Source organism: Salvelinus fontinalis, chromosome 31 (assembly GCF_029448725.1).
Source record: "Salvelinus fontinalis isolate EN_2023a chromosome 31, ASM2944872v1, whole genome shotgun sequence".
Lineage (NCBI taxonomy): Eukaryota > Metazoa > Chordata > Actinopteri > Salmoniformes > Salmonidae > Salvelinus > Salvelinus fontinalis.
The window spans coordinates 17502363-17515659 of record NC_074695.1 but is presented as its reverse complement, the minus strand read 5'-3'; the positions used below and the strand labels follow the sequence as shown (position 1 = coordinate 17515659).

Genomic DNA, 13297 nt, shown 5'->3' with positions numbered 1-13297 from the left:
TCCCATCTCTCGTCCTGCACTCTTCAAAAAATATATTTCTGTTCCCCTGGTTACAAATGTATTTAAACTAATGTACCCTCAAAAATACACTTGTGATTGTGGTACTGTTCTGTAGAGTACCCAACGTGTGGGCCAGGGGAGTTCCGCTGTACCAACGGCCGCTGCCTCAACCAGAAGGTCTGGGAGTGTGATGGAGAGTTTGACTGTCAGGACCGCTCAGATGAGGCCCCCAAGAACCCCCACTGCACAGACTCAGGTCAGACACACACACACACACACACACACACACACACACACACACACACAGACACACTGTGGTCTACATCTGTACTGTAGACATGCACAGTACAGAATATCACAGTTTTTGTGTGTAATATTGTTGTTGCATTGTTAACAAATGTAATTGCCTATGGCTTCTGCTAAAAATACCATAGCATCCTTCTTGGCAGGTTTAGTTTTAGTAATGAATGAAAAAGCCATTGAAGTTTGACTCACATTCATGTTCTCTCTGGCCATTGCAGTAGAACAACCTTACTAGTTTGAGCTATCAGCTATTCAGTCTGCAGAACCTAAATTGATCTTCTTCCATCAACAGAGAGGAAGTGTAATGAGTCTGCCTACTTGTGTCGTAACGGGAAGTGTCTTAACGAGACGTTGCTGTGTGACCGTAATGACGACTGTGGTGACGGCTCTGACGAACTCAACTGCTTCATCAACGAGTGTCTGAACAGCAAGCAGAGTGGCTGCTCCCAGCTCTGTGAGGACCTCAAGATAGGTTTCAAGGTAAGGGGCGTGTGTGTAGTTCAGTCTCATCACCCTCCTGTAGTTCAGTCTCATCACCCTCCTGTAGTTCAGTCTCATCACCCTCCTGTAGCTCAGTCTCATCACCCTCCTGTAGCTCAGTCTCATCACCCTCCTGTAGCACAGTCTCATCACCCTCCTGTAGCTCAGTCTCATCACCCTCCTGTAGTTGTCTCAATACCCTCCTGTAGTTCAGTCTCATCACCCTCCTGTAGCTCAGTCTCATCACCCTCCTGTAGCTCAGTCTCATCACCCTCCTGTAGTTCAGTCTCATCACCCTCCTGTAGCTCAGTCTCATCACCCTCCTGTAGTTCAGTCTCATCACCCTCCTGTAGCTCAGTCTCATCACCCTCCTGTAGTTCAGTTGTCTGCTCTACATGAACTGTTGGTGAACAGTGTGAATCTGCTGGTACAGCACTGACCTACTGTATTGACATGTTGTCTGCTTGTCCCCTGGGTCTCTACAGTGTTCTACTGTATTGACATGTTGTCTGTGTGTCCCCTGGGTCTCTACAGTGTTCTACTGTATTGACATGTTGTCTGTGTGTCCCCTGGGTCTCTACAGTGTTCTACTGTATTGACATGTTGTCTGTGTGTCCCCTGGGTCTCTACAGTGTTCTACTGTATTGACATGTTGTCTGTGTGTCCCCTGGGTCTCTACAGTGTTCTACTGTATTGACATGTTGTCTGCTTGTCCCCTGGGTCTCTACAGTGTTTTACTGTATTGACATGTTGTCTGTGTGTCCCCTGGGTCTCTACAGTGTTCTACTGTATTGACATGTTGTCTGTGTGTCCCCTGGGTCTCTACAGTGTTCTACTGTATTGACATGTTGTCTGCTTGTCCTCTGGGTCTCTACAGTGTTCTACTGCATTGACATGTTGTCTGTGTGTCCCCTGGGTCTCTACAGTGTTCTACTGTATTGACATGTTGTCTGTGTGTCCCCTGGGTCTCTACAGTGTTCTACTGCATTGACATGTTGTCTGTGTGTCCCCTGGGTCTCTACAGTGTTCTACTGTATTGACATGTTGTCTGCTTGTCCCCTGGGTCTCTACAGTGTTCTACTGTATTGACATGTTGTCTGCTTGTCCCCTGGGTCTCTACAGTGTTCTACTGTATTGACATGTTGTCTGTGTGTCCCCTGGGTCTCTACAGTGTTCTACTGTATTGACATGTTGTCTGTGTGTCCCCTGGGTCTCTACAGTGTTCTACTGTATTGACATGTTGTCTGTGTGTCCCCTGGGTCTCTACAGTGTTCTACTGTATTGACATGTTGTCTGTGTGTCCCCTGGGTCTCTACAGTGTTCTACTGTATTGACATGTTGTCTGTGTGTCCCCTGGGTCTCTACAGTGTTCTACTGTATTGACATGTTGTCTGTGTGTCCTCTGGGTCTCTACAGTGTTCTACTGTATTGACATGTTGTCTGTGTGTCCCCTGGGTCTCTACAGTGTTCTACTGTATTGACATGTTGTCTGCTTGTCCCCTGGGTCTCTACAGTGTTCTACTGTATTGACATGTTGTCTGTGTGTCCCCTGGGTCCCTACAGTGCAGGTGTCTTCCTGGTTTCCAGCTGAAGCGGGATGGGAAGACGTGTGTGGATATAGATGAGTGTACCACGTCCTACCCCTGTACCCAGCGCTGTATCAATACACACGGATCCTTCCACTGTCTCTGTGTGGAGGGCTTCCAGCTACGGCCTGACAATCCTACTATCTGCAAGTCCACCTCTGGTAAGACCAACAGCGGGGACTTCTTGGACTTAAGGTCCAGTAACAAAGTCACATTTTTGTTTTCCATTGCGAAATGTTTTCAAACATCTTCCATTGCGTGCCTCAAGGAACATGGCCCAGCTGTAAGTGGTTCAATTTCAAACCTGACCCTCCTACCATTATGGCCACCTATTCATCCCCAGTTTACAATTGGCTCATTCATCCCCACTCCTCTCCCTTGTAACTATTCACCAGGTCGTTGCTGTAAATGAGTATGTGTTCTCAGTCAACTTAGCTGGTAAAAATATGTCTTTCTTTGTGACAAGTTCAACCATGAACAGAGCCCCTTTCCCCAATCTGTTTGTCTCTCTACAGATGAGGAGCCGTTCCTGATCTTTGCTAATCGGTACTACCTGAGGAAGCTGGGCCTGGATGGTTCCAACTACACCCTGATAAAACAGGTGGGACAACAAGCACTGTGTGGGAACAATGAGCTAAATGTTAACCATGTGTCACTTTTTATCATTATTCACAATCGGTGATAGTGATACCTGTAACGGCTGTCATATTCTTCCTCCTCATCGGACGAGGAGAGGCGAGAAGGATCGGACCAACACGCGGAGTGGGTAGTGCTCATGATGATTTATTATATCGAAACTGAACACTAACATGAAACAAAATAACAAATAGAATCCAAATGAAAACAGTCCCGTGTGGCACGAATACTAACATGAAAGACAAACACCCACAAAACACACGTGAAACCCCGGCTGCCTTAGTATGATTCTCAATCAGGGACAACGATTGACAGCTGCCTCTGATTGAGAATCATACCAGGCCGAACACAAAATCCCAACATAGAAAATCACACATAGACAAACCCACCCAACTCACGCCCTGACCAACTAAATAAATACAAGACAAAGGAAAACAGATCAGGCACGTGACAATACCGGATGTATCCTGTATCATGTATCCTGTATCATGTATCATGTATCATGTATCCTGTATCCTGTATCCTGTATCCTGTATCCTGTATCCTGTATCATGTATCCTGTATCCTGTATCCTGTATCATGTATCCTGTATCATGGCGTGTGAATGTGTATGTCTTGCGTTTGCGTGCATGTGTGTGTATTCCAGTGTGTATGCTTGGCGAACTGAAGGTGACTATGATTGTTGTTTCCATGACTAGGTGCCCAGACATTATATACATCCAAAGCATGATCTTTGGAATGTTTGGATGTTTGGAGTTCAAAATGAATGTGTGTGTGTAATGTAATTTGTGGATCCAAATAACCAACTTAAAATGTATAGTTGAAGTCAGAAGTTTATATACACTTAGGTTGGAGTCATTAAAACTCGTATTTCAACCACTCCACAAATGTCTTGTTAACAAACTATAGTTTTGGCAAGTCAGGTTAGGACATCTACTTAGTGCAAGTAATTTTTCCAACAATTGTTTACAGACAGATTATTTCACTTATAATTCAATGTATCACTATTCCAGTGGGTCAGAAGTTTACATACACTAAGTTGACTGTGCCTTTAAACAGCTTGGAAAATTCCAGAAAATGATGTCATGGCTTTATAAGCTTCTGATAGGCTAATTTACATAATTTGAGTCAGTTGGAGCTGTACCTATGGATGTATTTCAAGGCCTACCTTCAAACTCAGTGCCTCTTTGTTTGACATCATGGGAAAATGTAAAGAAATCATCCAAGACCTCAGAAAACAAATTGTAGACCTCCACAAGTCTGGTTCATCCTTGGGAGCAATTTCCAAATGCCTGACGGTACCACGTTCATCTGTACAAACAATAGACGCAAGTATAAACACCATGGAACCATGCAGCCGTCATACCGCTCAGGAATGAGACGCGTTCTGTCTCCTAGAGATGAACGTACTTTGGTGCGAAAAGTGCAAATCAATCCCAGAACAACAGCAAAGGACCTTGTGAAGATGCTGGAGGAAACAGGTACAAAAGTATCTATATCCACAGTAAAACGAGTCCTATATCGACATAACCTGAAAGACCAAGGAAGCAAGGAAGAAGCCACTGCTCCAAAACCGCCATAAAAAGCCAGCCTATGGTTTGCAACTGCACATGGGGACGAAGATCGTACTTTTTGGAGAAATGTCCTCTGGTCTGATGAAACAAAAATAGAACTGTTTGACCATAATGACCATTGTTATGTTTGGGGGAGGCTTGCAAGCCGAAGAACACCATCCCAACCGTGAAGCATGGGGGTGGCAGCATCATGTTGTGGGGGTGCTTTGCTGCAGGAGGGACTGGTGCACTTCCCAAAATAGAATGCAAGCTTGGTCGCAAATGGGTCTTTCAAATGGACAATGACCCCAAGAATACTTCCAAAGTTGTAGCAAAATGGCTTAATGACAACAAAGTCAAGGTATTGGAGTGGCCATCACAAAGCCCTGACCTCAATCCTATAGACAATTTGTGGGCACAACTGAAAAAGTGTGTGCGAGCAAGGAGGCTGTCACGATCGTGATAAGGAGTGGACCAAGATGCAGTGTGGTATGTTTCCATCCTCTTTATTTGGAAGGGAAACTCAAAGAAAAAACAATAAAACGTAAAACGAAACGTGAAGCTCAATGTAGTGCTCACAGGCAACTATACCTAGACAAGATCCCACAAAGCACAATGGGGAAATGGCTGCCTAAATATGTTCCCCAATCAGTGACAACGATAAACAGCTGCCTCTGATTGGGAACCATACCAGGCCAACATAGAAATATAAATCACCTAGATAACCCACCCTAGTCACTGTCACGCCCTAACCAACATAGATAATAAACAGCTCTCTCTGGTCAGGGCGTGACAGAGGCCTACAAACCTGACTCAGGTACACCAGCTTTGTCAGGAGGAATGGACCAAAATTCACCCAACTTATTGTGGGAAGCTTGTGGAAGACTACCCGAAACGTTTGACTCAAGTTAAACAATTTAACGGCAATGCTACCAAATACTAAATGAGTGTATGTAAACTTCTGACCCACTGTGAATGTGATGAAAGAAATAAAAGCTGAAATAAATCATTATCTCTACTATTATTCTGACATTTCACATTGTCAGGAATTGTGAAACTGAGTTGAAATGTTTTGAAATGTGTATGTACACTTCAGAATTCAACTGTATGTGTGTGGATACCAGGGCCTGAACAATGCGGTGGCGCTGGACTTCCACTATGCAGAACAGATGCTCTACTGGACCGACGTGACCACTCAGGGCTCCATGATACGACGCATGAACATCAACGGCAGTAACATAGAGGTCAGTAGGGCGGTTGTCCGGTCTGTGACTCTCTCATTGAGTCTAAGGACAGCTGGCTAGTCATTGACTCTGATTGTACCATTGATCTGTTTGTGACTCTGATTGGTCAGTTGGCCTATTTGTGACTCTCTGGTTGGGCAACTGACCTGTTAGTAACTTTCGGATTGGACATTTCCCCAGTGTGTGATTCTCATTAGACAGTAGGCTAGTTTATTTCTCTCTTATTGGACAGTTGGCTTTTCTGTGGCTATGATTGGACAGTTGGCCAGTCTATGACTCTCTGGTTGATCAGTTAGCCAGTATCTGACTCTCTGATTGGCTCTTGTCCAGGTGCTGCACCGGACCTCCCTCAGTAACCCAGATGGATTGGCTGTGGACTGGGTGGGAGGGAACCTTTACTGGTGTGATAAGGGGCGGGACACCATCGAGGTGTCCAAGCTCAACGGAACCTTCCGGACGGTCTTGGTGAACGCCGGCCTGAGGGAACCACGCGCTGTGGCTTTGGACGTACGCAACGGGTAAGAGGCACAGCCCAGAATATAATACTGTACAGGAGCCTGCACTAGAAACTCCTGCATGGTCTGAGACTGGAGCTTTGTCACATGATAATGAAATATAATGGTATATTAAGGACAGATATTATTCCTGACAACTTGTCCAGATTTAGGATACAACTTAACTCAGCGACAAAAAAAACGTCCTCTCACTGTCAACTGTGTTCATTTTCAGCAAACTTAACATGTGTAAATATTGGTATTAACACAACAAGAGTCAACAACTGAGACATAAACTGAACAAGTTCCACAGACATGTGACTAACAGAAATTGAATAATGTGTCCCTGAACAAAGTGGGGGTCAAAATCAAAAGTAACAGTCAGTATCTGGTGTGGCCACCAGCTGCATTAAGTACTGCAGTGCATCTCCTCCTCATGGACTGCACCAGATTTGCACGTTCTTGCTGTGAGATGTTACCCCACTCTTCCACAAAGGCACCTGCAAGTTCCCAGACATTTCTGGGAGGAATGGCCCTAGCCCTCACCCTCCGATCCAACAGGTATCAGACGTGCTCAATGGGATTGAGATCCAGGATCTTCGCTGGCCATGGTGTAATAATGGGATGCTGATGTAATGATGTAATAATGGGATGCTGATGTAATGGTGTAATAATGGGATGCTGATGTAATGATGTAATAATAGGATGCTGATGTAATGGTGTAATAATGGGATGCTGATGTAATGATGTAATAATGGGATGCTGATGTAATGGTGTAATAATGGGATGCTGATGTAATGGTGTAATAATGGGATGCTGATGTAATGGTGTAATAATGGGATGGTGATGTAATGGTGTAATAATGGGATGGTGATGTAATGGTGTAATAATGGGATGCTGATGTAATGGTGTAATAATGGGATGGTGATGTAATGGTGTAATAATGGGATGCTGATGTAATGGTGTAATAATGGGATGCTGATGTAATGGTGTAATAATGGGATGCTGATGTAATGGTGTAATAATGGGATGCTGATGTAATGGTGTAATACTGGGATGCTGATGTAATGGTGTAATACTGGGATGCTGATGTAATGGTGTAATAATGGGATGGTGATGTAATGGTGTAATAATGGGATGCTGATGTAATGGTGTAATAATGTGATGCTGATGTAATGGTGTAATCATGGGATGCTGATGTAATGGTGTAATAATGGGATGCTGATGTAATGGTGTAATACTGGGATGCTGATGTAATGGTGTAATAATGGGATGCTGATGTAATGGTGTAATAATGGGATGCTGGTGTAATGGTGTAATCATGGGATGCTGATGTAATGGTGTAATAATGGGATGCTGATGTAATGGTGTAATACTGGGATGCTGATGTAATGGTGTAATATTGGGATGCTGATGTAATGGTGTAATAATGGGATGCTGATGTAATGATGTAATAATGGGATGCTGATGTAATGGTGTAATAATGGGATGCTGATGTAATGGTGTAATAATGGGATGCTGATGTAATGGTGTAATATTGTGATGCTGTCCCCTGTCCTGTTCATCAGGTACCTGTATTGGTCAGACTGGGGGGACAACCCGCATATAGGGCGGATCGGGATGGACGGCTCCAACAGAAGTGTGATCGTAGAGGATAAGATCACCTGGCCCAACGGCCTCACGCTGGACTTAATCAATGACCGCATCTACTGGGCCGACGCCAGAGAGGACTACATCGAGTTCGCCAGCCTGGACGGGAGTAACAGACACACGGGTAATGTATATTGTCATAGACACACACAGTCATGTAATAGGAGAGATTACTATATTACATTTGCCATCATGGAACATCAAACCGCTGTCGCATAATAGGTTATGTAATTATGTAAAACACACACACATGACATGATGGCATAGACCAGGTCACAGTGGTGCTGGGGATAGCCCTGCCACAGTACACAGGCCCAATGGACAGAGAGAGAAGACTCTTGTTCTGTCAGACTACTGATGAGGATCTCACATGGATGACTCTGAATATTCCCAACCTTGTTACCAAACTTAGAACAATACATAATTATTGTCAGCCAATCAGCCATGCAGAAGAATGCAGGGATACAGAGGAAGTTCCTGATTTGAATTCCTCACATTCACAAACCTCAGTTTGACACTAGAGCATGTTGCACACAAAGCACGCTTTCAGATGATTTATCTCCTCGCCCATGTCTTTGTCTTCATGGAGGTTTCATAGTAGAGTTGGGATCCAGAGTTCTGTGGGCCTTGTCCTGACCTGGCTGACCATGGTTCCCATTGCCTGAAGCAAATAAATATTTTGGTTCTGTAGGTGGACACCGTTCTCGCAGTCAGATGACCAAATCGCCCTCTAGTGGCCTCATGGATGGAATGTTATTCATATTTTTCAACATTATTTTTAAAAACACACAAAAAAATCTGCCGTTACTATGCCGAACAGTTTTGTTATATTTCAGTCTTCTGTGATGTATATAAAGTGTAATATTGGAATGCAAACTCTAGATGTAATACATTTCAACTCTATATCTGACATGGTACAGGTGTCTTCTTTCTTTAAACCCATAACCATGTCTGTGAGGTGTATACTTTTGTTTCAAAGTAGATTTGTTTAAGACTATGCTACATAACCCAGAGATAGTAATGATGCTACATAACCCAGAGATAGTAATGGTCCTACATAACCCAGAGATAGTAATGATACTACATAACCCAGAGATAGTAATGATACTACATAACCCAGATACAAGGTACTGATACTACATTACCCAGAGATAGTAATGATGCTACATCACCCAGATACAAGGTACTAATGCTACATAACCCAGAGATAGTAATGATGCTACATCACCCAGATACAAGGTACTAATACTACATTACCCAGAGATAGTAATGATGCTACATCACCCAGATACAAGGTACTGATACTACATTACCCAGAGATAGTAATGATGCTACATCACCCAGATACAAGGTACTAATACTACATAACCCAGAGATAGTAATGATGCTACATCACCCAGAGATAGTAATGATGCTACATAACCCAGAGATAGTAATGATGCTACATAACCCAGAGATAGTAATGGTCCTACATAACACAGAGATAGTAATGATACTACATAACCCAGAGATAGTAATGATGCTATATAACCCAGAGATAGTAATGATGCTTCATAACCCAAAGATAGTAGTGATGCTACATCACCCAGAGATAGTAGTGATGCTACATAACCCAGAGATAGTAATGATGCTACATCACCCAGGGATAGTAATGGTGCTACATAACCCAGAGATAGTAATGATACTACATAACCCAGAGATAGTAATGATGCTATATAACCCAGAGATAGTAATGGTGCTACATAACCCAGAGATAGTAGTGATGCTACATAACCCAGAGATAAGGTAATGATGCTATATAACCCAGAGATAGTAGTGATGCTACATAATCCAGAGATAGTCATGATGCTATATAACCCAGAGATAGTAATGATGCTACATAACCCAGAGATAGTAATGATGCTATATAACCCAGATATAGTAATGATGCTACAATACCCAGAGATAGTAATGGTGCTACATAACCCAGAGATAGTGGTGATGCTATATAACCCAGAGATAGTAGTGATGCTACATAACCCAGAGATAGGAATGATGCTACATAACCCAGAGATAGTAATGGTGCTACATAACCTAGAGATAGTAGTGATGCTACATAACCCCGAGATAAGGTAATGATGCTACAATACCCAGATACAAAGTAGGGATGCTACATAACCCAGAGATAGCAATGATGCTACATAACCCAGAGATAAAGTTGTGAGGTATTGTCATGCTGTCATGAATGGCTAATGCTCCATATCCATTTTCCTTGTGTTGGTCGTTGGGCATTGTGTGTCCATGGGTGATTTGACTGACAACATTGTGATGTAATTATGGCCCCCAGAGTTATGACCTTGGACCCTTGTTTTCCTGGTCAAGTCACGTGGTGGCCAGGTAAAACCCAGTGTAATGTGATACTAATTGCCTCACTACTGTATGGCTGTGTGTTTTTGTCCACAGTGCATACCCAGGACGTCCCCCACATCTTCGCCATGACTCTGTTTGAGGAGTACATCTACTGGACCGACTGGGAGACCAAGTCCATCAACAGGTGTCACAAGACCCTGGGTATCAACAAGACCACCCTGATCACTACCCTCCACCGGCCCATGGACATCCACATCTACCACCCTTACCGCCAGCCTGAGGGTAAGAGATACGCATGTACAACACACACACACACACACACACACACACACACACACACACACACACACACACACACACACACACACATACACACACCCAACATGGTTGTTCCAGTTGAAACAGTCTCCCTGCTGTGGTTCTAGTGTTCAACCACCCGTGCCAGACAGACAACGGTGGCTGTAGTAACCTGTGTCTACTGAGCCCTGGAGGGGGCTACAAGTGTGCCTGTCCCACCAACTTCTACCTGGCCAATGATGGACACACCTGCATGTCCAACTGCACTGCCAGCCAGGTGAGGGACTGTGTAATGATATGGCCATTGGGGGGCCAGACAGCTAGGGGGCAGCAGTGCCTGTTGTGGAATGGGGGCTGCTTTGTGATTGGTTAATTAAGCATAATTATCTCCACAGTACGTAGTGTACAGTGTGTCATCAGCTTGAGTTCACTCTCTTTCTCTCTCTCCTCCTCTCTCCTCCTCTCACCTTCTCTCTCCTTCTCTCTTCCTCTCTTCTCTTCTTCTATGTTCTCCTCTGCTCCTTTCTTCTCCTCTCCTTCTCTCTCCTCCTCCCTCCTCTCTACTCTCTCCTCCACCCTCCTCTCTCCTCCTCTCGCCTTCTCTGTAATACCCTCCTTTCCTCTCCCTCTCTCCTCCTCTCCCCCTCTCTCCTCTTCTCTCCTCCTCTCCTCTTCTCTCCTCCTCCTCTTCTCTCATCCTCTCCACTTCTCTCCTCCTCTCCTCCTCATTTCCTTCTCCCTCTTCTCTCCTCCTCCCTTCTCATCTCGTCCTCTCCTCTCTCCTTATCTCATTCTCCCTCTTCTCTCCTCCTCCCTTCTCATCTTGTCCTCTCCTCTCTCCTCCTCTCTCTTTCTCTCTCCTCCTCTCGTCCTTTCCTCCTCCCTCCTCTCTCCTCTCTCCTCCTCTCTCCTCCTCCCTTTTCATCAAGATCATACGTGTATGAAGGGGCATTATGTGAAAAAGATTGTTTCCCAATCTCAGTTCTAGCCTTAGGAACAAACAAAAACAGCAGCGACTGTGAACGTCCTCATCTCCTCTCCCCTCCTCTCCTCTCCCCTCCTCTCTCCTCCTCTCCCCTCTTTCCTCTCCTCTCTCCTCTTTCCTCCTTTCTCCTCCACTCTCCTCCTCCCTCCTTTCTCCTCCTTTCTACCCTCTACCTCTCTCCTCCTCTTTCCTACCCTCCTTTCTCCTTCTCTCCTCTCTCCTCCTCGCCTACTTTCTCCTCCTCTCTCCTCCTTGCCTACTCTTTCCTCTCTCCTCCTCACCTACTCTCTCCTCCTCTCGACTACTCTCTCCTCTCCTCCTTTCTCCTTCTCTCTCCTCCCCCTCCTCTCTCCTCCTCTCCTACTTTCTCCTCTCTCCTCTCCGCTCCTCCTATTTTCTCCTCTCTCCTCCTCTCTCCTCCTCCCTCCTTGCTCCTATCTCCTCCTCCCTCCTTGCTCCTATCTCCTCCTCCCTCCTCTCCTCCTCCTCTCCTCATCTCATCCTCTCCTCTCTCCTCCTCTCTCCTTCTCATCTCGTCCCCTCCCCTCTCCTCTCTCCTCATCCCTTCTCATCAAGATCATACATGTATAAAGGGATATTATGTGAAAAAGATTGTTTCCCAATCTCAGTTCTAGCCTTAGTAACAGACAAAAACAGCAGCGACTTTGAACGTTGTCCTCATCTCATCTCTCCTCCTCTCTCCTCTCTTCTCCTCTCCTTGTCCAGTTTGTGTGTAAGAACGACAAGTGCATCCCCTTCTGGTGGAAGTGTGACACGGAGGACGACTGTGGGGATCGCTCGGACGAGCCTGCAGAATGCCGTGAGTGTGCCACTTTTTCATCCAAAGCGACTTACAGTATAGTACAGTGACTGCATACACTTCTAGTGTGTGTATGTGGTCCCTGGGGGAATTGAACCCACGACCTTGGCAAAGTCAGTGCCACGTAAATGATGATGAGTGAATGAGGAGTATGTGGATGCAAAGTCTCATGGATGTTTCTACGGGGATCTGGGATGACGACGGGGTAGAATAGGAAGATGGTTGGGGAAACTGCTGTGGGCCTGTTTCAGACTTTGAAATAACCTCTGACTGTCTCTCTGCCTGTGACATCCGTTGTTTCCTGTAGCTAAGTTCAAATGCCGGCCAGGCCAGTTCCAGTGTGGGACAGGCATCTGTACCAACCCAGCTTACATCTGTGATGGGGACAACGACTGCCAGGATCATTCAGACGAGGCGAACTGCGGTACATACTATTTTATGCTGTCTGTCTGTCTGTCTCTGTCTGTCTCTCTTTCTCTCTCTGTATATCATTTACATTTACATTTAAGTCATTTAGCAGACGCTCTTATCCAGAGCGACTTACAAATTGGTGCATTCACCTTATGACATCCAGTGGAACAGCCACTTTACAATAGTGCAGCTAAATCTTTTAAGGGGGGGGGGGGTGGGGGGCAGAAGGATTGCTTTATCCTAGGTATTCCTTGAAGAGGTGGGGTTTCAGGTGTCTCCGGAAGGTGGTGATTGACTCCGCTGTCCTGGCATCGTGAGGGAGTTTGTTCCACCATTGGGGTGCCAGAGCAGCGAACAGTTTTGACTGGGCTGAGCGGGAACTGTACTTCCTCAGTGGTAGGGAGGCGAGCAGGCCAGAGGTGGATGAACGCAGTGCCCTTGTTTGGGTGTAGGGCCTGATCAGAGCCTGAAGGTACTGAGGTGCCGTTC

At 45.2% G+C, this 13297-nt stretch overlaps 1 protein-coding gene across 2 annotated transcripts in view; it reads left to right on the top strand.

Annotated features, from left to right (window-relative positions):
* Positions 1-13297, top strand: part of LOC129829690 (low-density lipoprotein receptor-related protein 1-like) — a 251799-nt gene that overhangs the window by 201722 nt on the left and 36780 nt on the right. For both annotated transcript variants that reach the window (XM_055891550.1, XM_055891549.1), the window contains exons 55-65: positions 116-256; positions 596-783; positions 2347-2530; positions 2885-2970; positions 5683-5802; positions 6133-6320; positions 7865-8070; positions 10389-10577; positions 10721-10869; positions 12304-12397; positions 12705-12821. In XM_055891550.1, the coding sequence (XP_055747525.1) occupies positions 116-256; positions 596-783; positions 2347-2530; positions 2885-2970; positions 5683-5802; positions 6133-6320; positions 7865-8070; positions 10389-10577; positions 10721-10869; positions 12304-12397; positions 12705-12821 (1662 nt within the window). The remainder of the gene's footprint in view (positions 1-115; positions 257-595; positions 784-2346; positions 2531-2884; positions 2971-5682; positions 5803-6132; positions 6321-7864; positions 8071-10388; positions 10578-10720; positions 10870-12303; positions 12398-12704; positions 12822-13297) is intronic.